Genomic DNA, 22288 nt, shown 5'->3' on the forward strand with positions numbered 1-22288 from the left:
CCCCATGTGAGCTGGCACTTCCCTCTGTGAGGGTACGCTCCACACCCCACAGCAGAGATCCTCACTGCCCTCCGCTCCTGGGATCAGAACGTGTATTACCTGTAATTTACTGAACATCGTCTCACAGCACAGTGCTGAGACACAGCAGGGGGAACTCAGCAGACGGTTTTAGAATGCCTGCGTGAACAGATCTTCCTCTGCTTTTGTTAGGAAGCAGGCCTTCTCCCCAAGTCTAACTGAAGATGCCTCTTCTCTGCCTTCCGGGGAGAGGAAACTGTTCCTCTCCCCCGACCCCGACTTCACAGCTAAACGTTTCTAGCTGTTCACACTCACCACCTCCGCATCCTCACCTCCCATGCTCTCAACTCACCCAAGCCGACTTGGGTCCCCACCTGCAGTAATCGGATCAGCTAAGCTCACCAGTGGCTTCCATAGCCTGACCCCGCAATCCACTTCTTTCTTCCTGGAGGTCTCCCTCCCCACCCCCAGCATGTGCCTGTGACCCACTTCCCCCTTGACTTCCACAGCTTGCTCTCTGGTTTCCTTCCTCCCTCTCTTTGGTTGCTCCTTTTGCATCTTCCTTGCTGGCACCTTCCCCCGACTCCACTTTAAAATGCTGGAGCTCCTCGGGATTCTGGTCCAGGCTTTCTTCCCTTCTCACGCTGCACTCTTCCCTAGATTGTTTTACATCTATGTGCTTTCCAATAACTCTCCTAAATGTAATCCCTAGCCCATATCCCTCCCAGACCTGCTCGGGATGCCCCTTCCTAAGCCTCTGAGCATGTTGAGATATCAACACCGACTCCAGGATGAGTGCCCTGCATGGGATTCCATGCCGGCGTCTTGGCACTACTTTGCCGTCCACAGCAGGAACTATTTCCCTAGGATTCCCTTCCCTGCATGGATGAAGCTGGACCAGTGGGAAGCACAGACGAGATCTGGAAGTGAAGCAGAGGCCGTTACTCTCAGACAGTCAGACACGGGGACAGACACACGCAGAGGTGCCCAGAAGGAGCTGGCTGGTCCTAGCATCCTTGTGTGCGTCCACCTTCTTTACTGGCTACCCTGCCGACAACAGAGGGCCCATGGCCACCTCTACTGACCTGGACGCAGGCTTGCTGATGTGCTTCCCCAGACCCTTCCCGGAACGCCCCCTTCATCTCCTGAGCAGCCACCTGGGAATTTCCCATATGCCTCGACTTGCCCACCTGAGCTGGTACTTCTGGGGATGTAGTGAGTGACTGTTCTCCAGTCCTTCATCTCACTTCTTCCAGATCTTAATTTCCCAACTCCTCCACATTCACGTTAGTTCTATTTCCTATACTAAACCCTTTATTTCCAAAAGACTTGTGGGTGCTGTTTTCCTGACCAAACCCTGACAGATACACATACCCCTGGCCCCAATCTCCTTTCCCTCCACATCTCTTGCCTTAGAAATGAGTTAACTCTATAGAGACCTGGTGGACCTCCCCCACCCCTTACTCCTACATCAAATCCATCTTCCTCGTGACCATAATGCTAATAAGGACAGAAACCACTGTGGTTTTGATCCCTGACTTATCCCTAGCTCGAGGGTATGGTATTGAATGAATGAATGAATGAATGAACCCTCAAGTCCCATTCATTTTATCATATCCTAAACACCTCTCAAATCCTGCCCTAGTTCAAACCACTCCCATCCTCCTCTCTTTGATCCCTGCTGTAGCCTGTGAGGAAAAAGAGATTTGGGACTGGGGTCCTTAGAAACATGTGGACTCAGAGAGTGCTCAGGTATAAACAGGGAACAGGCCCCTGGTGGATGCCTGTGGTCTTGTTTTGCCAAGTACCCCAGGGACTGAGTTCTGACTCACGTAGCCCCTTAGGAATGTGATGTCATCAGAAACTTTTGAATGAACTGTGTGATTAGTGAGGTCTGTTTAGTTTAATAAGTAATCTGTAATTGGAACCTACACCCAGTCTTAGATTTCTGCCCTGTACCTAGGCTATGGCTCAACTGTATTACATTTACCATAAGAGGAAACTGCCCGGCCCCTCTCTGCTCTGATAAGTAAAAAAACTCCTTCTGAGATTCTCTGGATTAGGCCTGTGATCAAGGCCCTAATGGAATGGGTCAGAAATAAGATGCCTTTATCTCAGTGATTATACAGCCCTTCTGGTCTGGGTGAGGTGAACGTGTGCAGGAAGGCAACATCCTGTGAATGGCGTGAGGGAACAGAGGGGCTGAACCACCCTGGGATTTGCAGCCAAGGCAAAGGGGACAGGTGAGAGCACAAAGCCAGGGGGTGGAATGGGACAAGAATGGACCCAGGGCAGCACAGGCTGATTGGACAGGTATAAGCACTTGTAGGGTATAGATGCCAGGAGAGGAGAAGCAGGAAACTGGTACAGGACCAGTGATCATACTGGCTTGCTGGTGTCGAGGAGAGAAGCTGGAAATGGATGGGTCCCTCTCAAATGCTCTAGGCAACTCTGCACTAATTTATTCAAATTTAATGTATTTGAGAGGAGCTGTGAAAAGAGGCTGGGGAGGAGGTAAGCCGAGTGACCTGAGTGGGGACTTGGATGGGTTTCCTTTTTAGTCAAATGAGTCAATCTGACAGAATGAACAGAAAGTGCTGGGTGGTCCCGGGGGCTGGGGCGCAGGCTGGGACATTCCTAGGACCCTTCCCGCAGAGAATCCAAGGAAAAGTGCTAAGCCTAAGTCCTATGGCAAGGGATGGGAAATGTCCTTTATTTGGGCTCAGGTGATAGAAGAGACCACAGATCACCCTGGCCATTGTGCTAAAGGACCTGTGGGGCTCTGGGCGTACAAGGCCAGGTTAGGGAGAAACTTCCACCCTGATGTCCCAGTGTGGTGGGAATAATCATCCCAGGCTGCGTAACCGGAAGAGAGGACTTTGCACCAATGAGGCTTCACACTACGATCCCAAGTGAGAAGGAAAAGCAGACAGCCTTTCAGCTGATATTAACTGGGCATGTAAGTGGGAACACTGAGACCTGCAAAAGCCCCGAGCGGTAGGAAGTTTGAAAATATAGGGATAACCTGGGTGTGAGGGAAGGAGATGATAGAGGTTGGGGTACTAATTCTCACCCTGTTTGTATACAACAGTCCCGTGGGTGGCACCAGCCCAGAATGCAGATGGACCTGGGCAAGGGCCTATAGATGATCACGGCCTGAATGAAGTGGTACCCCCCCTAGTGCTGTCCTCAGCAGCCCCCAATATATTTAACTGTGAAGGAAGTGCACTAGGCTCCAGGAGATTAGTCTACTGCTCCTGACCTGGCAAACGTCCAGTTTTCCATCCCTTGGCAAAGGAACGTCTTCCCAGTTTGCCGTACTCTGGGGAGGAATGTGGTCCCCACTGCCTCCAGGAGAGTTGGAGTCTCTGTCTGGTGCCAGGTGTGGTGTGGCAGGACCTGGCTTTCCTGCCCTGAGAGATCATGTTGATAATCAGAGGACCACAGTGCTCACAGAGGAACCGGCCTGACCACATTTGGAAGCAGTGGTGACCTGGCGGACAGAGTGGGACTGGCTTGGAAATTCTACAAGAACTTATCCTATAGACAGACTTGCCCAGGCACAAAATGATGTCAATATACAACTCAAGTCACAACACAGTCTGCAGGAGCTAAAGTTTTGCAGCCCTGAATGCCCATCAACAGGAATTGGTTAGATACATTCCAACAGGTCCACACACGGAATATTATGTAGCAGTCAAAAAGGTATCAGAGTGCTCTTTATGTACTAATATGAAAAAACCTCCAAGATAACTTATTAACAACAAAAAAACCCCCCACAAGTAACAAGCTACAGTATAAAATAGGTAACCAACAAGGATCTACTGTATAGCACAGGGATCTATGTATCTGTATAACTGAATCACTTTGCTGTACACTTTGCTGAAAATAACATTATAAATCAACTATTCTTCAATTAAAAAATAAATAAACAAGCTACAGAATAATACCTTCTGGTGCATTAAAACCCAGTAGGATATACAAGAAACTAATAATAGTAATTACCTGTTGGGCAGAGTAGTGGGTTGAAAAATGGGTGAACAGGAGACTGAGGTAGAAAGGAGTTTCCACTCCCTCCTTTTTGGTTTTTGAACCACACAAATGTATCATCTATTTAAAAAAATTTAGAACTCGAGAAGAAGAAATCAACAAAAGAAGAGCACAGTCACTAAAAATTGTACTCTTGTTCTACATTCAGTCATTAATTTAAATTGAGAAATGTTTCTATTTACATGCAATGATGGAAAAATAATTACAATAAAGCTGGGGAGCATAAAAATAGAAAAATGACTCTCTCAAATCTAGGTTTCATTTTCTATTGATGAAGGAAATCGTAAGCATGCTACTTTGACAGCTGATATAAGAACAAAATATTCCTCAGCTGTGTTTCAAAAGTATCTGGCAAATAAAGTTGTTTTTGTTTGGGTTTTTTCCCCCAGTATTCAATACTGATGGATCAATTCTATTAATTGCACAAATAAAACTAATCTCTAGGTTGAAAAATGACTTTTCTAAGGGGACAGGCATGGGGGTGATGATTTTCTTTGTACTGAGAGCCTGTGAAAACTTGAAAGTTTCACTCTCAGCATCCTGGAATACTGTTTTTGGTTTTCTTTCTGAAATATGTTCAGTTACCAGGAAGAATGACAATCTCTATTAAAGGTCAGGCCCTAGTGCTATAGTTCAGAAATGGGGTTGGCCAGAGGGAGTGCTGACACATGCAGTGTTCTGTCCTGCTTCTGCCTGATGACCAAGATGGCAAAGGACTGAGATTGTACCACAAAAGCTGGGACGTCTTCCTTCGAATGACAACATACTCGTATGTGTCCTAGACTTTTATGGGATCCTTTCATGATTCAGTCAAATTCCTCAGACATTCTCCTGTCATTTATTACAGTCTTTTTGTAGCTTATAATCTCTTCACCTCACCGGCCCAACCCTAGCTAGTTTTTCCAGGTGAAGACCTCGGAGCTCACCACAAAGAGCATCACCCGCAACCCACGTGCCTCAAGGCAAAGGGGAGATTGAAACACTGTAAGAAGAAATGTGCTCTCTTGTTCCCTGGCAGGGTCACTAGCTGAAGGATAATGGCCAGGGAGAAAAACCCTGCAATGAAACCAAGACCTCCATCCACCCTTCACCTCTGTAACCTGCATCCTGTCAGAGCCTTAATTATCTCCTGCCGAGGGGAAGGAAAGGGCCGTTCTTTGGGAAGCGCTGGGCTTACTCTTTGCTCCAGCCACCTCAGGTGGAAAGTGTGGGCAGAGCACAGAGGAGAAGGATGTGGCTGCAGCTCAGAATGAACACTGGGCCCCTCCCTTTACCTTCCTCCTTCCAGACTCCAAACCAAAGCCTTGCCCTTGTCACGAGGTTCAACCCTCCCCACCACCCCATGTTCACACACATTCCATGCTGGGATGTCCTTCCATCCTATCCACCGGGCAATTACCCACGCATTCTTTGTAGATGAAGCCTGGCCCTTCCCCTGGTCCTCCTCCAGAAAATAACATCCACACTCTCTCTTTCCAGCCCCTCCCCACCCTGAACCAATTCCTACCCAAGCAGGTAGAAGGCTCCAAGTTCACTAATTTCTCTACATACCCGTTTCCTTCCATTAGACTGTAACCACCCAACCTTTAATGCTGGATCTTCTTTTTTTTTGTTTTTGCTGTACGCGGGCCTCTCACTGTTGTGGCCTCTCCCGTTGAGGAGCACAGGCTCCGGACACGCAGGCTCAGCGGCCATGGCTCACGGGCCAAGCTGCTCCATGGCACGTGGGATCCTCCCGGACCGGGGCACGAACCCGCATCCCCTGCATCGGCAGGCGGACTCTCAACCACTGTGCCACCAGGGAAGCCCTGGATCTTCTTTTTAATAAAAATGTTTTTTCTTATTGGAAAAGGGATGCATGTTCATTTTAGGTTATTTAGAAATATACAGAAAAATGTAAAGAAATATATAAAAATTAAGTTTTTAGTCCTAGCCAGAGATAATGTTCTGTGAACATTATATATAACAGGCTTATCCTTCCAATCTTTTCCCATGCAGAGATATACAAATATTTAGATTTTTCCTTTCCTTTACTAAAAGGGATCATAATCTAATTATTGTTCTATAATGTGCTCTTTTCACTTAATACTATATTATAAACATATAAGGCCTGGTTAGCTGCTGCTCTTGGGTGTTCCCTTGTAACATAACACTATTAATATATTATATCTCATCTTATAGTAAACATGATCTCCTTGCCTTATTCATCTCTATATTTCTAATGTCTAGCCCAGGGCCTGAGATATATTAGATGCCCTGGATGGCAATGCCCTCATTGGGCTTGACTTCAGAATATTCCCAAGTCCCTCTGACAAGCCATCATCAGGATGAGGACAGACTTTTAAATCAGTTCTAGAAAATGGGGTCAGGCCATATAAGAGGATTTGCAAACTCCAGACCTTTGGGGACCATTAGGAAACAGATAAGAAAAATGATCTGGTGTCTGGGGTGACGAGTGGTGGGGACCAAGTGGCTAAGTGGAGATCAAATGTCTTATCTAAAGAGTCAGTCTCCTCTTAGCTCCAGTCAACTGCTGCCCCATCGGGGTGCAGGTACCATGTTAATTCTCATCCACCTTTCTGGCCTTTCAGAGAGGCCAGAAATCTAGATTTGTATATGAAATGCCCAGGCTGTCAAACCTTGGTTCAGCCACTGTAGATACCCCTGCTGGCGGATATGGCATTTAATCGACCAGTTTGTTTCTTCTGCAGGAATATGCCGACATGGCACCTCTAACCTCCAGCTTGGTTTCTACAGTGGGTGAACCCAATAATGGTGAGATGGAAAAGGAGACTGGAAGGATGAATGCTCAGTGTCAGCTCAGATGCTGCCCTGTTTCTAGAAAATTTTAAGAACTCATTTCTTTGACTAGAGCAGTGGTTCCCAACTGGGGGGGATTCTGTCCCCACCCCCAGGGACCTATGGAACTATCTGGAGGCATTGGTGGTTTCACAAATGGTAGAGGGTGCAGGGGGTAGTGCTGCTATTGGCATCTGGTGGGTAGAGCCCCAGGGATGCTGCTAAACATCCTCTAGTCCCACAGCAAAGGATGATGCAGCCCAAACTGTCAACAGTGCCCAGTGGTTCTCAACCTTGGTTACATATCAAAAACACTTGTGTGTGTGTGGGGGGGAGTGTTTAAAAAACTGATGGCAGGTAGAGCAATTAAGCCCGTGCACCACAACTACTGAGCCTGTGCTCTAGAGCCCATGAGCCACAACTACTGAAGCCCATGTGCCACAACTACTGAAGCCCACGTACCTAGAGCCCATGCTCTGCAACAAGAGAAGCCACCACAATGAGAAGCCCATGTACCGCCACGAAGAGTTGCCCCCGCTCACCGCAACTAGAGAAAGCCTGCACGCAGCAAAAAAGACCTAACGCAGCTAAAAAAATAAAGAAACAAATAAATTAAATCTTTAAAAAAAACAAAACCCAAAAAACTGATGGCAGGGTCCCACTCCAGAAAGAGGGAATCAGAATCTCTGAGGATAGACCTCAGGCCTCATGTTTTAAAAGCTCCCAAGCAATTCTAAGGTGCAGCCAGGACCGAGATCCATGATATTGAACGAGAAGCACCCTGCATGCATCCAAAATGGGGCTGCCCCCTCCCCTCCCCGCCATAGTACCTACTCAGGGCTCTACTCAAACAGGCACTCGATAAATCCTTGTTGCCTGGATGGGGGAACAGATTAGTTGTCTATCATTAGCCCCTGACAAACTGCTGTGCTGGACTTGTACTGATTTTCAACATTCCATTGGTGGCTGATAGAAGCTTTTTTAAGTCAATTATTCAGTACATCAAAAGGATACAACTTCCAGCAGTCAATCAGCAGCTACCAACATGCTTTCTGTTAGAATAATTACTTCTGAGAGTGAAAGGTACAGAAACAATCCGGACAATATATTCATGCCAAAGGAAGCTTACAAAATTAACTTGCTATCTTTTTTGTCACTCCTCTGGTCACATGCAATGAGAAGAATTAGAAATTGTATATTAAATGCAATTCTGGAAACTTCCATCACTATCACTCAAGGAGAAATGAGATCAGAAAATACAAAACAAAACCCCAAAGCAGGGCAGGAAGGGAAGTCTAATATCAGGAAACCGCTAATGTAAACCAGATCTCCTAATAATCAGAATGATTTCTTCAGTGACTTATTCGCATCTAATCGAGTTAGGGGAAATTTTCACAAGTCTGGGTGGAAGCTATCAAGTGGGGAGAGATGAGCATGCAAGAGGTGTTTAGGAGTGAAATCTGCACCAGCCAACCAACCTGCCTGTCAGTTGTGGTATTACCGCCCATGGCTCCCTGGGGCTTGCTGAGCTTGGCACAGAACCTCCAGCCGGGTGTGCAGAAAGCCTACGGCCTTTATCCAGAGCCATGGCTAATACTGGGAATGCAATGGTCCACAGCAGAACCCCATCCCTGGATACTGGAGCCTAGTGATGGACTGGTGATGGAGACGCAGGCGAACATGGGTCATTCAGTGCAGTGGAGGGGGCCACAGTAAGAGCCTTGCTGGGAGGGCAGGTGCTGAGGCCTCTGCAGGAGGGGTGCCAGTGCAGCCCTGGAAGCAGTGAGGAAGTGGGAGGAGGTGTCTCAGCTGCGCATAAGGAGGTGTTAGGGATGTGAAGGGCTTAGGGGAAGACTAGCCCTGATGAAAGAAACAGCATGGACAAAGTTCTGGAGGTAAGAGAGAACTGGGTGTGCTGGGGGCACCCCAAGAAGTCTGACACAGCTAGTGGTTCCTCAGAAGGAGGGCAGAGCAGGGGAGGTTGAGGCTGGAAAGGCAGCAGGGCCAGATCGTGAAGGCACAATGTCCCAACTGTGGGGGGCATGCATGGAGAGCTTCTTTCTGGTGGAAAAAAGGTAGGGATCCTAAAGAGGGAAGTCACAGGGTCAGAGGAAGACACTGGGATTGGCGTCAGACAGACCCTGCGTTCCCGCGCCAACGCCACCATGTTCTGCATGACCTTGGGCAAGGGACTAATCTGTAATCAGGGAATAAGTTAGAACACCTCCTTGCCAAGGTTGCTACGAGGATGAGTGAGATACTGGGCTAGCCAAAAAGTTCATTCGGTTTTAAGTACAAATAAAGACATTTTTCATTTTCACCAAAAACTTTAATGTATTCACGAACTGAAATAACTCTTTGGCCAACCCAATATATGCGGGGCTGGGGGTATAGGTGAAAGAACGGTTGTGTTGACACTGGGAAAGGACTCCAGTGGATGCAAAAGGAATAAATACAAAAAAGGGAAAGAGGGAAGAGAGAGGAAGAAGACTGTAGTCTGTGGAAGAGTTTTTTGGGGGAGCTTGGAGACAAGAAAGGAAGAGGAAGAGGAGAAGGCAGTAAACGTACCAGGAATCTAATCCACTGTTTTGGCATTTTCTCAAAATACTGATATTCCTCTGAGTCTGGGCCAAGCTGCCACGGGCCATGAGGGACACGTGGGAGGCCCCGTCACCTGGCCCGCACCGGCTCTCGGAAAAACTTGCTGCTGTTGCAAGTTTTATGGTTGTGGCTGTTTTTAGGGCTCGACCATCACAAATGCCCCTTTCCAGGATACCCGTGACTCTGTGGCCCCAAAGCCCTCATCCACCCATTGGAAGGCAGGGCCTCCAGCGATCTGCCTCCGCGGGGTGGAGTGTTATTCCCACCCCAGCCCTGGGGTTTTCTCAATCTCTGCCTTGTAATTGTGTGTGGGGGGGAATATCACCTTTCTGCTTTACCTGCACCCCAGCAGACAACATGAGGCCTCCGATACTGTGAAGAAAAGGCAGGTGTCTGGGGAATAAACCATATGTCCAGAGGGAAGCAGAGAAGCTTGCCCTCTGATGATAATTGCATTCCACAGCTTGCTGTTTCAGCAGCTAGAAGCAAACCTGGGACTGATTAGGCTCTTATTCAATAAGACTCTCGTCCATGCAAGATCAGGAGACATGGATTTTTCTAGACTATTTTTTGGTCAGAAAATGCTCTGGAATAGACTGCTTTGGTCTCAGGACACTAGCCTATACTGAGTCAATGTCATTCTTATAACAGCACAGTAACCAAAACTGATTTATAATATAACTTTTTGGACATTAAAATGTTAATGAAATTGCTGTTATGAAAAAGAATAGCTTGAATTTTTATTTTAACCATTCTCAAGGTCCCGTCCCTTTTTAAAAATTCATTTCCTCTCACTTGAAGAAACTGCTTTATCAACTAATTTAAAAAATCAGTTCCCCTCCCCCCAGGGTGATTTACTTTCTCTACAGAAAAATGGTAGTAACCGGCCAAGAATCTAAATGTTAAATGCAAGGAAAAATCAGATCTTTGGAAATGAAAATAAATGATCAATTTTTCTTCCTTCGGAGAAATCACTACTCCCAAAAGATACAGGATGTGGAAAGGGGAGGAAACAAATGATTTCAACTCTAAGTTCCTTGAAAGCAGCCACTCAGCCTTCTTATCTTTCTTTCCATCTATACATTTCTGGACATTTATGCCAGCTCTCACTTAGGAAACTCACAGGTCAGGGAAAATGACAAAACAGATCACTGCAGTGAAACGAGAGAAGTGCCTCCAGGAGAGACAGGTACTAAGACTGCAGGGTCAAGAGCCCCAAAGATAAAGTAGGGCAGGGATGGTATCACAGAGCAGGGGGCATTTGAGTAGGGTATTGACAGGTGAGTAGGAGTTGTCCAATTGGAGGGAGAAGTAGGAAAAGACACATGTTGTGTGGGGAGAGCTGAATACCACAAACTGAAAGGAAGCACAGCTGAAGAGCATGGTGGAGGACAGACATGTGCTGAAGACACACACAAACCCAATTCAATGCCTAGATCTTATCTTCTAGATGACAGTAGCATTAGAAAGGGTCCTATGCGGTATTACAGAAATCATTCTGGCTTCAGTGTAGAAGACAGACCAGCAGGGGGTGAACCTGAGTTGTGAGGCCAGGGAGGCAACTACTACGCTGGTCCAAGCAAGAGATGAGGAGGACCTGCACCAGGGCAGTGGTGGTGTGGATGCAGAAGAAGGGCAGGTGCAAGAGACGCCTGCAAGGTGGGATCAGCAGGACTGGGTGAGCAGTCCCTTAGCCTCAAGTTTTCATGCAGAGAATGTGGATAGCTGCAGGCTGACAGCCAATTGTATAATTCATGCTGAGAAGGAAAGAGCCAAAAAAAAAAATGATAGTGGGAAGATGGAAAAAGGTGGGAGGCATCTAGCTAAGAAGAAAAGGGCAAAGGAAACTGAGCAGAGAATAGGTTGGATTAGTGCCACATAACCTCAGGTTTGGAAGAGGTCTTCCCTGATAAGTGGTTTTCTAGCCTTTCTTTACATACTTTTGTTGATGGGGAGCTCATTACCTGTAGAGTCATCCCATTCCATTGATACCTTTTGTGAGTTCTTTGAACCACAATCTTTTCCTCTGGCTCCACAGAGCTTCCTTTGAATTTTTACTTTCAGTTGCTCAAAGACACTTTTTGGAAACCTATTTGATTTAGCAAGAAGCATCTGGATGGCCTGGCAGGCCTCCCATCCTGCTGATGGAGAATCCTCCACTAGAGCAGGGCAGAGGCTGAGATAAATTCACAGTGTAGAAACACAAAGTAGGGGACACGTGTGGTTGCCCACTCTTGCCCCTGACCTTGGGTTTTAAGCTACTTTAGCTGTCTGAGTTCCCTGCCCCATCCCACCCCATCAGAAAATCACCAATACCGTGCTGTTGCAGCCAGCAAAGCAGGCAGACAGGTAGGTGATGCCATCTGCTCCACACACTGGAGTGAAGGAATCCGTTTGGCATTCACAGTTTTTATTGCAGGACGAGTAGGGGTCCAGGGCTGAGCCAGGTGATGAGCTGGAAAAGACAGGAAATGTGGAACCCATCAGACAAAGGTCAACTTCTGTTGGATCCCCCCAGTGACAGCCCTCTGCCCTCTGTGGTCATGGTCGCCACCGTGGTCATGGTTCAGGGAAGGAGGGCCATCAGTGCTTGGACTGTGCATGGATATACAAAAGCTGCCTCTGCCCGGGTGCTCCCATTCTGCCTGTTTGACCTTGCAGGGTGGCAGATAAGCCCAGCCCTACCTCTCCTGACTTAACTTCAGGAGAAGGCCTGGTGGCCTGCTCAGAGGAGGAGACTGGTGTGGAGGGGAACTGGTACCCTGCAGGCCAACCATGCTGCAGCCCTGATGCTCCAAACTGGATTCCCAAGGCAGCTGCAGAGTCTCACGTAGAAAAGGGGACAGCTGTTGGCACTGGATATGTAAGGACTCTCTGTAATTCCCTCTAAGGACAAGTCTGATTGGACTTTAGTTCAAAGTCTTGGGATAATAACTAGGAAATAAGTTGTCCTATAAGAGCTAACTTCCTTCCATTCTTCTCTCCTCCCCTCCCCACATCTCTCTCTCTCCCACACTTATCAATACCTACCATGGCTCAGACCCTGTAATTACTATGTGAGTCTAATGATAGCTTCTGATGGTTTAAGGAATTGTTGGGACTTCCCTGGTGATTCAGTGGTTAAGACTCCGTGTTTCCATTGCAGGGGGTGTAGGTTTGATCCCTGGTCAGGGAACTAAGATCCCTCATGCCATGAATGCAGCCAAAAAAAAAAAAAAAAAAGGAATTGTTGAAGTCTCTTATTTTAAGCTGAATTTTAAAATAAAACTTATTTTTAATTTTCTATCTTCACGTCATTCCTAAAGTCAAATGCCAAAAATAGGCATTTGAGTCCTCTGGGGAATGAATGTCTGACTGTCTCCCCAGTGCTCCCCTGGCCGCCCTGGGAGAGAGCCTTTAAGTGGAAGTCAGCCTTCTCTGCCCAGAAGGTTCACATAGATTCTTCGACCCTGGGAGGAAGATGCAGAGGCATCATCGACCTCCCAGCTCACGGTCACTAGGGACAAAGCTGGCTCCATTAACCTGCCCTGGAGAAAGGGTCCTGGCATCCTGGGCAGGCAGGGGTGGCGAGACCTTTCTGGGACTTACGTGTTTCCATAGGGAACAGTAACCCCAGCCACAGGGCCCGTGTCACAGCCCAGGAAGAGGAAGGAGACGTAACAAGCGGTGGACACCAGGTTGACGAGCATGGCCATCCGAATGGCCCCGAGGGCAGACAGGCTGAGTTTCTTCACCAGGAGACCGCCCAGGAAGATGCCCAGACAGGCACATGGGATCGCAGTCATCCCTGGAGGAGAGCAGAGGGGCGGGGACCATTAGCCAGGGAAGAGGGGCCAATCAATGCAGACACTGGGTGCCAGGCCCGAGGCTGAGCCCTGCACAGACAGGGTTCCCTGTGACACCACTGTGGTGTCACTTGCTCCACTGTGTCCCAGAGTGTCTGTTAATGGCCTCATTTCTACCCTCAAGGAGCTGACGAAAACTGGGGAAGACAGACACGTAAAAACTCAATGATTAGGAGTCTAAGTCATACACCTTGCATGCTAAGTGGGGAACCCTCCTGGGAAACACACCCAGCTGGTGTGGGAACAACCGAGAGACAAGTCAGACCAGCTGGGAACACGCACGCGCATTTGAGGAAAGTATCAGGGAGCAGTGATGTGCCCTGCGTGCGTTTTCCAGGTGGTGCGGGAAAGGGGGTCAAATTGGGGATTTTCTCCCACTCTTCAGGCGAGGAAGGGTCTGGAGGCTGTTTAAACAAAGGTCCCAGAACTCACCAGCCTGTGGAGACCGTGTTTTAACCAGCCCTGTGACCTCTCAGGAAGCAGCATCAATCAAATCAATATGTTCCGTAACTCCCGGTGAGTAACTGGCATATATCTTTTTCCCCTTTCTTATAAACAGAGCTATCTGCAAGGCAGCAGGACCATAAACCTGTTATTTCTGACTCTCAGAGACTCAGGGCATCTTAGGAGGACCGAAGGATCCTAGGGTTCCAATCTCCTGTTTGGTTTTGTTCTGTTCTGATTCACTTCATCTAAACTCAGCTTTAAATTACTGTGTGCCATTTATCTACTGTGTAGATTGTGCATGGCTAATTTTCCAGTTTAGGCTGCCTCTTCCTTGCCAATCAACAGACCTCAAAGTCAACTGACTACATCAATCAGCTGGGATGTGCTCAAGGAATGCAAATTAATTTTAATATTCGGGTGAGAAAAACAATCAGGGAGGCTGAGCTCTGCAAAGGAAATAGCACAAGTCACACTTTTTGAAAAACATAGTATCTCTGCACTCTTTGATGCTCTTGGATGATCTGTGCTTGGTTCTCTCTCGTCCTGGTATAGATGATCCTCAGGACCTCGCCCGTTTGCCTGTCTATACCCCATGCCGTACCGCTCCCCCAGCTATGCTCAATCCTCCTCCTATCTCTAGCTGGAACACGCCAAATCCATTCAAGCCCCCAGTCTCTGCACTTGCTGTTTCCTGTTCTAGGACATTCTTACCCTCTATCTTTACTTGGCTGGGCCCTGTGCTCAACGTGGAGGCCTTCCCAGACCACCCCATCTAGAGTGGTCCTGCAGCCCATTTGGGATTTCCTCCTGTTTCTTGCCCTGTTTTATTGTTTGCATGGCTCTCCCCAGTATCTGAAGCTGCCTCAGGTATTTCTGGCTTTCTTGTTTCTTGTTCTCTCTCCCCCTCCTAAAATGCAGCTTCCCTGAGGAAAGAACTGTTCCATCCTGCTCAGTCCCGGCTCCCTATACCTAGCACGGTGCCCAGCACAGAGTGGGCGCTTGGAGATTATTTTCAAGATGAACGGAACTGCGAGCAGATGGGATTTGTGTGAGTGAATACTGATGACCAGAGCCCACGCCCATAGATCAGGTTGCATTTTGTTCCATTTTCCATCAGAGGCAGCAGGGAGCAGCCCCTGGTGATGATGGTAACTATGGCAATAACAGGCTTTCGGCACCTTTTCTCCAAGTCATCATCAGCCTTCCCTCTCCCTCCCTGAGGTGTGTGCAGCCTTAGCATGCGGCAGTTATCAGAACTTCCCCCAAACTCCATCCTCATTAGCGTAACCTATGCAGATTGAGTCCTTTTTATCTTCACGCATAAATCAATGCCATCAGCCCTTAATCATCTGTGTTGCTCTTTTCTGAACTCTGCCCCATCTGCTGATGACTTCGTGGGTGGTCCAGAGACAGTGCTGATGGCCCAGGATGACTGCAGGGGTCCATCTCCTAGGTCTGCGGGGGGGCTACTGATGAAGCTTTTTTTTTTTTTTTTTGCAGTACGCGGGCCTCTCACTGTTGTGGCCTGCAGAGCACAGGCTCCAGACGCGCAGGCTCAGCGGCCATGGCTCATGGGCCCAGCCGCTCCGCGGCATGTGGGATCTTCACGGACCGGGACACGAACCCGTGTTCCCTGCATCGGCAGGCAGACTCTCAACCACTGCGCCACCAGGGAATCCCTGATGAAGCATTTTTGGACACGAGCCTTGCCTTATGCTTCTGCTGCCTCTCTCCGTCCCCTAAAGGCCCCCTGCCAGCCCCTCCAGCAGCCAGCCTTCCAGAGTCCATGCTAACAGACTGATGCTATGGGCAGGGCACAAGGAGAGGGGACGTGTGCTGCCTGCCTGGGCTGCCAGCGGGATGGACAGACGGACAGATGGGCCACCAGGATGCCTCTCCACATGGCGGGAGAGGGTCTCCCTGTGCAAGTGCTCTAACAGACAGAGTCCCTGGGACAGAAACAGGTGCAGGAAGGTGAGATTGTTTTTGACCTTCTGCCCTCAAGACTACTGATTTGTTTGTTGATAGAGAACTTTGGAAATCTGTCCTGAAATAGAACAGAGCCCCAACTTTGAAACAAATGTAATCAAAATGTAAGGAGCTGCTGCAAAGAAATCAGGAAGTGAGAGATAAACTCTTTGGGTGCTGGAGGGCAAAACCTGAGAGATTGTAGGTATAATGAAGAAGTTATAACTTTAATTATAGAGAGACACATTTTACCCTATCTCTGTCAGACAGGTACTAAAGGGCTGACTGCATCTTGCTAATACCTCTTGGAAGAAATACTTATAAAATAGTGGACGGTAGAGAGTTATTAGTAAAAAAAGAAAAACACAAGTCTTGTGCTGCCCTAGCAGCTCCCAGGGAGAGGTGCTGGGATCTGGCCACATCATTGCTGGTAGGGATTTAATTTTTTTAAACTTGATACCTTACGTCCTGTGAAGTGCATAAGCTTAAGGGAACACTGATGAATTTTTGCCCCTTTATACACCCCTGTATTAAAACATTTCCAGCAGCCCCAGGAGCTCCCTGGTGCCCCCATTCCCTCCACCCTCAAGGGTAACTATCATTCTGGCCTCTATCACTTTAATTAACTTTTCTTCTTTTTAACTCATAAATATGTACTCTTTTGTGTCTGACGTCTTTCAACTCTGTCAGATCCATCCACATTGAGACATGTATACAAGCTCTTGCTTTCTCATGCTGTATGACAGTCCACTTTATGAATATTCTACAATTTATTTACCCATTCTAGTATTGATAGATATTTGGGTTGTTTCCAGTTTGGGGCTATTATGTATAAAGCTGTTTCGGATACTGTTACCTACGCATATATAAATGAGTGGACCTAAACATTCATTTCTGTTGGATTTATGCCCAGAAGTGGAATGGTTGGATCCCAGCGTAAGCATATGCTTTTAGCTTTCATGGGTACTGCCAAAGAGTTTTCCAAAGCACTTGTACCATTGTGCACTCCCACCAGCAGTGTATGAGAGTTCCAGTGGCTCCACATCTACACCAACACCTGGTACCATCAGTCTGGCCGACATGGACTAGTATGTCATTGTGGTGTTCATATGTGTTTTCCTGATGACTCATGATGGCTCGGCACCTTTACATGGGTTTATTGGCCATTTTGTGAAGGAAATGCTAAGGAGAAGATCAGAAAATATCACCTCGCCCATTTCTCTCAGGACATGATCTACTTCTACTTAACAGAGAAGATAATTCCACAGGGCTGGAGCCCTCTCGACTGCCAGGCCGGACTTGTCACATTCTCAGGGGCCATCCTTGTGTCTCTCTCCTTCTCTGTACTTTCAGAACAGATGAGCTCTTCTGTCAAAGGCTGTCCACCATACTCCCTCTCTTTTCTGCACATCGCCTCTGCTGGTTCTTTCCCCTCTGCTTAGACACCTGCTCAAGTCCTTCCTGTCACAATAGCAACTGTCTCTTAGCAACAGCACCATCACTACTCCAATCCCTTGACTGCAACACACACTGCCTGCCGTGTCTTCTCTCCAGCCCTCCACCGCTAAGCTCGGGAAAGTGTCCTGCAGTCACTGGCTATTCCTTCCCTCTTGTGGGCTGCATCCCTGCTGCCGGTTCATGGACACAGCCCTGACACAGGCTGAAAGACGTCCTGGTTGTTGAAGGGACCAGAGGCATGTGAGGCCGCCTCATGCGTGGGCACTCATGCTGCTGACAGCTTCCTTCTTGGTATCATCTCTTCCTTGACTCCCGTGATCCACGGATTTCTTTCAGGAGTTGCTTCTTGAACTTCTCTATGGCCGCCTGTATTTCCTATGGGCAGTGTTTCACCCCCTCTTCTACACATTTTCCTTCTGCAAATTCCACTCCTGTGTCCTCAACTACCACGCACAAACTGATGCAACCCACATCTTCTTCTTCAGCCCTCAGCCATGCACAGGACATCATGTAGATATACCATGGCCATCTCACACTCAGCAACTTCAACTCTGAACTCACAACCTTCCCTACAGATCTGATTCTTTTCTGCTATTTCCAGGTTTCACAAATGGTGCCACCCCTTGTCTGAGCCAGAAACCTGGAAGTCATTCTTGACCCTTCATTCTCCTTTCTCTGCCCTGAGACCACTTTCCCGGCTGCGTATAAGCAATGCTCCTTCATGAGGACAAACTGGTTTTCTTTAGCATGTCAGCTCCAAAGGATTGGAAGCAGATTCCTGTAGTCTACTGCTGAGAAGACTGGTAAGATCACGCTTGAGCTTGGGGAGAAGGAGTGTCATGATCCATTAATTACATCTGCCATGGGCACAGGAATAGAGGGGAGCATATGGCTTCCAACCTCTATATTTGCTGACCGTGGGTTTTATGCTGCCAAGAATATTCTTGCTTTTTTATGTTCTTGACCAAAGCCTACTAAACTTTCAAGATCCATTTTGATTCCCTGCTTTCTTCCTCACATCTTCTCCCCAGTTCTCCAGTTCACACCGATTTATAGACTTCCTGGCCTGTCACAATGCCTCCTATGCACACTTTATATTTTAGCTCTTTATTATCACGTACTTTTAGCAATTGTCTCAGACAAGTAAGTCTTACTCCAAGAAAATACTTTGAAATTCTTCGGCACACTGACCACATGTATATGCCTCTGCAGGGACAGCACAGTCTGGGCTGTTTGGCGGGTCTCAGTCAATTCTTATAGTATTACAAGCAGTGACAGCCTCTCTCCACCCTCCTGGGAGGCTGAGAAACAGACTCACCGAGCAGCTGGTTGGCAGAAGAGGTGGTGAGGTTAAATTGCTGCTCCAGATACTTCCCCAAGAAGGCAGCGAAGCCAGCCACCACTGCAATCTCCATGCAGGCGGCCAGGATGATACAGGTAAACACAGGGTTTGAGAGCAGGTGCTTTGTGACCTTCGGGATCACTGTAGGGAGAGAAGAAGAGAACCAAGGTCACACAACACTGCACTCCCAAGCCTTCTGCCCCCAAGGCCCCAATTTGACCCATCTCAGTAAACAGCATCAGGAGTCACCTGGTTGCTCAGGCCAAAACCTATAACCTGTTAAGTCAGCCATAATTGTGAAAACTCTGGCTTCAAAATATATGCTGATATTTTGTCAACTCAACTGACAACTACTAAAGCAGGAGAAACTACACCATGCCTTTTTTTTTTTTTGCAGCACACTAGAAACACTATTTTATAAGCCATCACAAGTTATTTCCATCCAAAAAAAAAAAGACAGAGGAGTTTGGGGTTTGTTTCTCAAAAGGGAAAATATAACTTAATCATATTATAATTATAAATGTATTAATTATGTTATATTAATACATCTAAGTATATATTATCAATGTACCTGTGATGAATATTTATAATGGTGTGTGTTAAGAAAATATATTTAATCTATTTTTTCAGCAACTTTAAAAAAATTTTTTATTTTATATTGGAATATAGTTGATCAACAATGTTGTGTTAGTTTCAGGTATACAGCAAAGTGATTCAGGTATACATATACATGTATCTATTCTTTTAAGAAAATATATTTCATCTGAGCAGTTTCAAGAAATGAAGTTATAGTGTATGTATATGCATACACACATACCCACGCGCACACAATACATATATAATCCAACCTCCACCCACCCACGCCCCCTTCCTTCTCACAACCACCTTCGCCTGGCCAAGCTTCCATGAGCTTTCACTTGGGGAAGACTAGGGTCTTGGTTTTCACTCTTGATCCAGAATAATCCTTCCCTTATGCAGTAGTCAATGGGATCAGCTCAAATCAGTTTCCTACTCAAAACTCCACAATGGCCAAAATCCACACTTCATACGATGGCCCACAGTCTGCCCCTTGGCTATCGGATCACACTTCTGATCACACTCCATCCTCCCTCTGCTGCAGCCCCACCTGCACCTGGTCCTCCCCACCCAGCTCTTTGAACCAGGGCTCTTCTCTCCAGTAAACGCTCTGAACCCAGATCTTTGCTCCATCTCTTCCTTATTCCTCAGGTGGTCTTTCCTCAACACCCAAGGCAACATAGAAGCTGCTGCCCACCCAGCCCCGATGCTCAGGGCTCAGATGAGACTTGATGGTGGGCAAAAGTGGTTTGTGGCTTGTGAACCGCTTTCATTACCAATGGAGCCAAAGCAGGTTTTGTTGAGGTGATGCATCTCAATCTTATTTTATTATACTCTGTTTTTCCTGAAGTATGTGGTTTCATAAACCACTCAGATTTCCTTTTAATTTGGTGCTTTTACAAATGAGAGATCTGGGTTTCTTAAAATCCTTTGAATGTAATCACATTATTTGGCTCTTGCAAGCCATTAGAATCCTTTGTACATGGTCTTTGACCAGATCTCCTCAGCTATGGAGTGATGACATATCCTGGCAGTATGCAAGGGGTCTGGGGGTATCAGGACAACCCCATCATTTCAATACGTATGCCATTATTTTGATGTGCACTTAGTAAAAAAAAAAAAAAAAAAAAAGTTAACTGAAATAAAACTGATACATCAAATGCATGGTTTCATGGCTACCATAGCTTAAGATGATGCTAGGATAAAACAAGTAGATTTAAAGTTATTTAAAGAGAAAGTTATGTAAATAACGGTACAGGTGGTAAGGAAATAGGCAAAAATGTGTAAAAGTGGTATACCAGTGACAAGTTAGGGGACCCCTGTTCTGCTGTACTCATAATAATGTGGAACATTTGGCATGTGGTGTACTTGTTTCCACCTGTGTAAATAGAAAAAGATAAAACAGAGTCCCAGATGAAGCAAGTACTATTCCAAGTCTAGGAAAAACCAATCAGTGCCCATGGTCATACAAAATAAACAGGTGAGTAATGTCTAACACTGCATTCCAAGGTGATGAATTAGCCAGCTGTCCTAAAGAAGAGAGCTAATTACACAAGCTCAATCTCATTTCCTAGGAGATGAAACCTCTAAATGGCCCAACTAATTAGAATAAAATAATAATAGGAGATACATAAGTTTTTAATAATGTTAACAGACAAGCTCAATAAATCAAAATAACAGAACAATGGGTCAGGAACTGGCAGATACACACACCATAAAATTCATCATTTCTGGGAAAGATACCAAGTTTCAAAAATGAAAATCTCTCTATAAGACAGGGACTTAAGTAAGGGTCCTTTGACGTACTAAAAGGAACTTAGTTATGGGAATGGACTGAGCCAGATGACTGGAGGCTCAGAATCACTGTGGGCTGAGCAATCTGATTCTGTATCCCAACCGAGAAACAACCAGACAATAACCAGAGCTGGTGGCCTCAGCTGTTGCACGGTGGTTTCTTGTTAAACTACTAAAATCTTAGGAAGGTAACTCTTGGATTAAATAAATGCATGTGCACACACGCACAAAATAAAACAAAAACTTTAAAAATGGTAGGAATAAGAATAAAGATGGAGAGAAAACAACTTTAAATCCATGGTACTTATATATTTATACCTGCTTTATTGCAAGGGACGGGCCTTTATGCGTGTGTTCTGTTCATTTTCCACAGGGTTTTGAGCATTTATAATAATCTGACTTTTTTAGAAATGTCATCTCAAATATTTGTCTAAAAGAGGTTACACTTAAAATCTATGTTTAGGGGCTTCCCTGGTGGCGCAGGGGTTAAGAATCCACCTGTCAATGCAGGGGACATGGTTTTGAGCCCTGGTCCGGGAAGATCCCACATGCTGTGGAGCAACTAAGCCCGTGTGCCACAACTACTGAAGCCCGCGCTCCTAGAGCCCGTGCTCCGCAACAAGAGAAGCCACTGTGATGAGAAGCCTGCACACCACAACAAGGAGTAGCCCTCGCTTGCCACAGCTAGAGAAAGCCCGTGCACAGGAACAAAGACTCAATGCAGCCAAAAATAAAATAAATAAAATAAGTAATACATTTAAAAATAAATAAATAAATAAAATCTATGTTTAAACGTTGGAACATTTTCCTTTGTTAAATTCACATTATTAAGTATTGTAAAAATATTTAGAGGAATGTTGACTGTGTAATGTTCAAAAATGTGTACTGTTTGACAATATAGAAGACAAATACGCTGGGCATAAACAGAAGGTAATGAAGCAAGTATTTGTCTTCATAAACAAAAACCCCTTGGATGTTAAGACTCCATCGTCATAAATCACTGCTAATGAGTGAAGGCTGATTTGCTATAGTGTTTGAAACATTGTGATGGTGTAATGTACCTGTGACAAGGGACTGGTTGATTATGTCACAAAACACCAAGCTTCACAGAGAGTGGTATGGATTACATGGGTGACCACAGCACTTCCTTGTAATAAATGAATTTGAAAGCCCCCAGCTATTCATGTTTTGGCGGGTAATAACACTGTTGCTCCATCATTGCAGTCTTTTGGCATTAAGATATCTAAACTTTGGAAACACTGTTGACAAACAGTCAGCACACTGGGGACATGCTAGGAAAACCATCCTGTACCATACTTTTATTTTAGGCTTCATTTTCTTTGTTATGGTACAGACTCTTTAGATCTGGGGACTTCAGTAGGAGAAAGCA

At 46.3% G+C, this 22288-nt stretch overlaps 1 protein-coding gene across 3 annotated transcripts in view; it reads right to left on the reverse strand.

The window, feature by feature from the left end:
- Positions 1-22288, reverse strand: part of SLCO3A1 (solute carrier organic anion transporter family member 3A1) — a 345269-nt gene that overhangs the window by 40588 nt on the left and 282393 nt on the right. For all 3 annotated transcript variants that reach the window (XR_010839766.1, XM_059059268.2, XM_059059267.2), the window contains exons 5-7: positions 18505-18669; positions 13057-13255; positions 11785-11923 (exon numbers count right to left, since the gene is read on the reverse strand). Coding sequence is in view for 2 of the 3 variants with exons in the window: in XM_059059268.2 (XP_058915251.1) it covers positions 11785-11923; positions 13057-13255; positions 18505-18669 (503 nt within the window). In the remaining variant the exon portion in view is untranslated. The remainder of the gene's footprint in view (positions 1-11784; positions 11924-13056; positions 13256-18504; positions 18670-22288) is intronic.

This window comes from Kogia breviceps, chromosome 3, assembly GCF_026419965.1.
Source record: "Kogia breviceps isolate mKogBre1 chromosome 3, mKogBre1 haplotype 1, whole genome shotgun sequence".
Lineage (NCBI taxonomy): Eukaryota > Metazoa > Chordata > Mammalia > Artiodactyla > Physeteridae > Kogia > Kogia breviceps.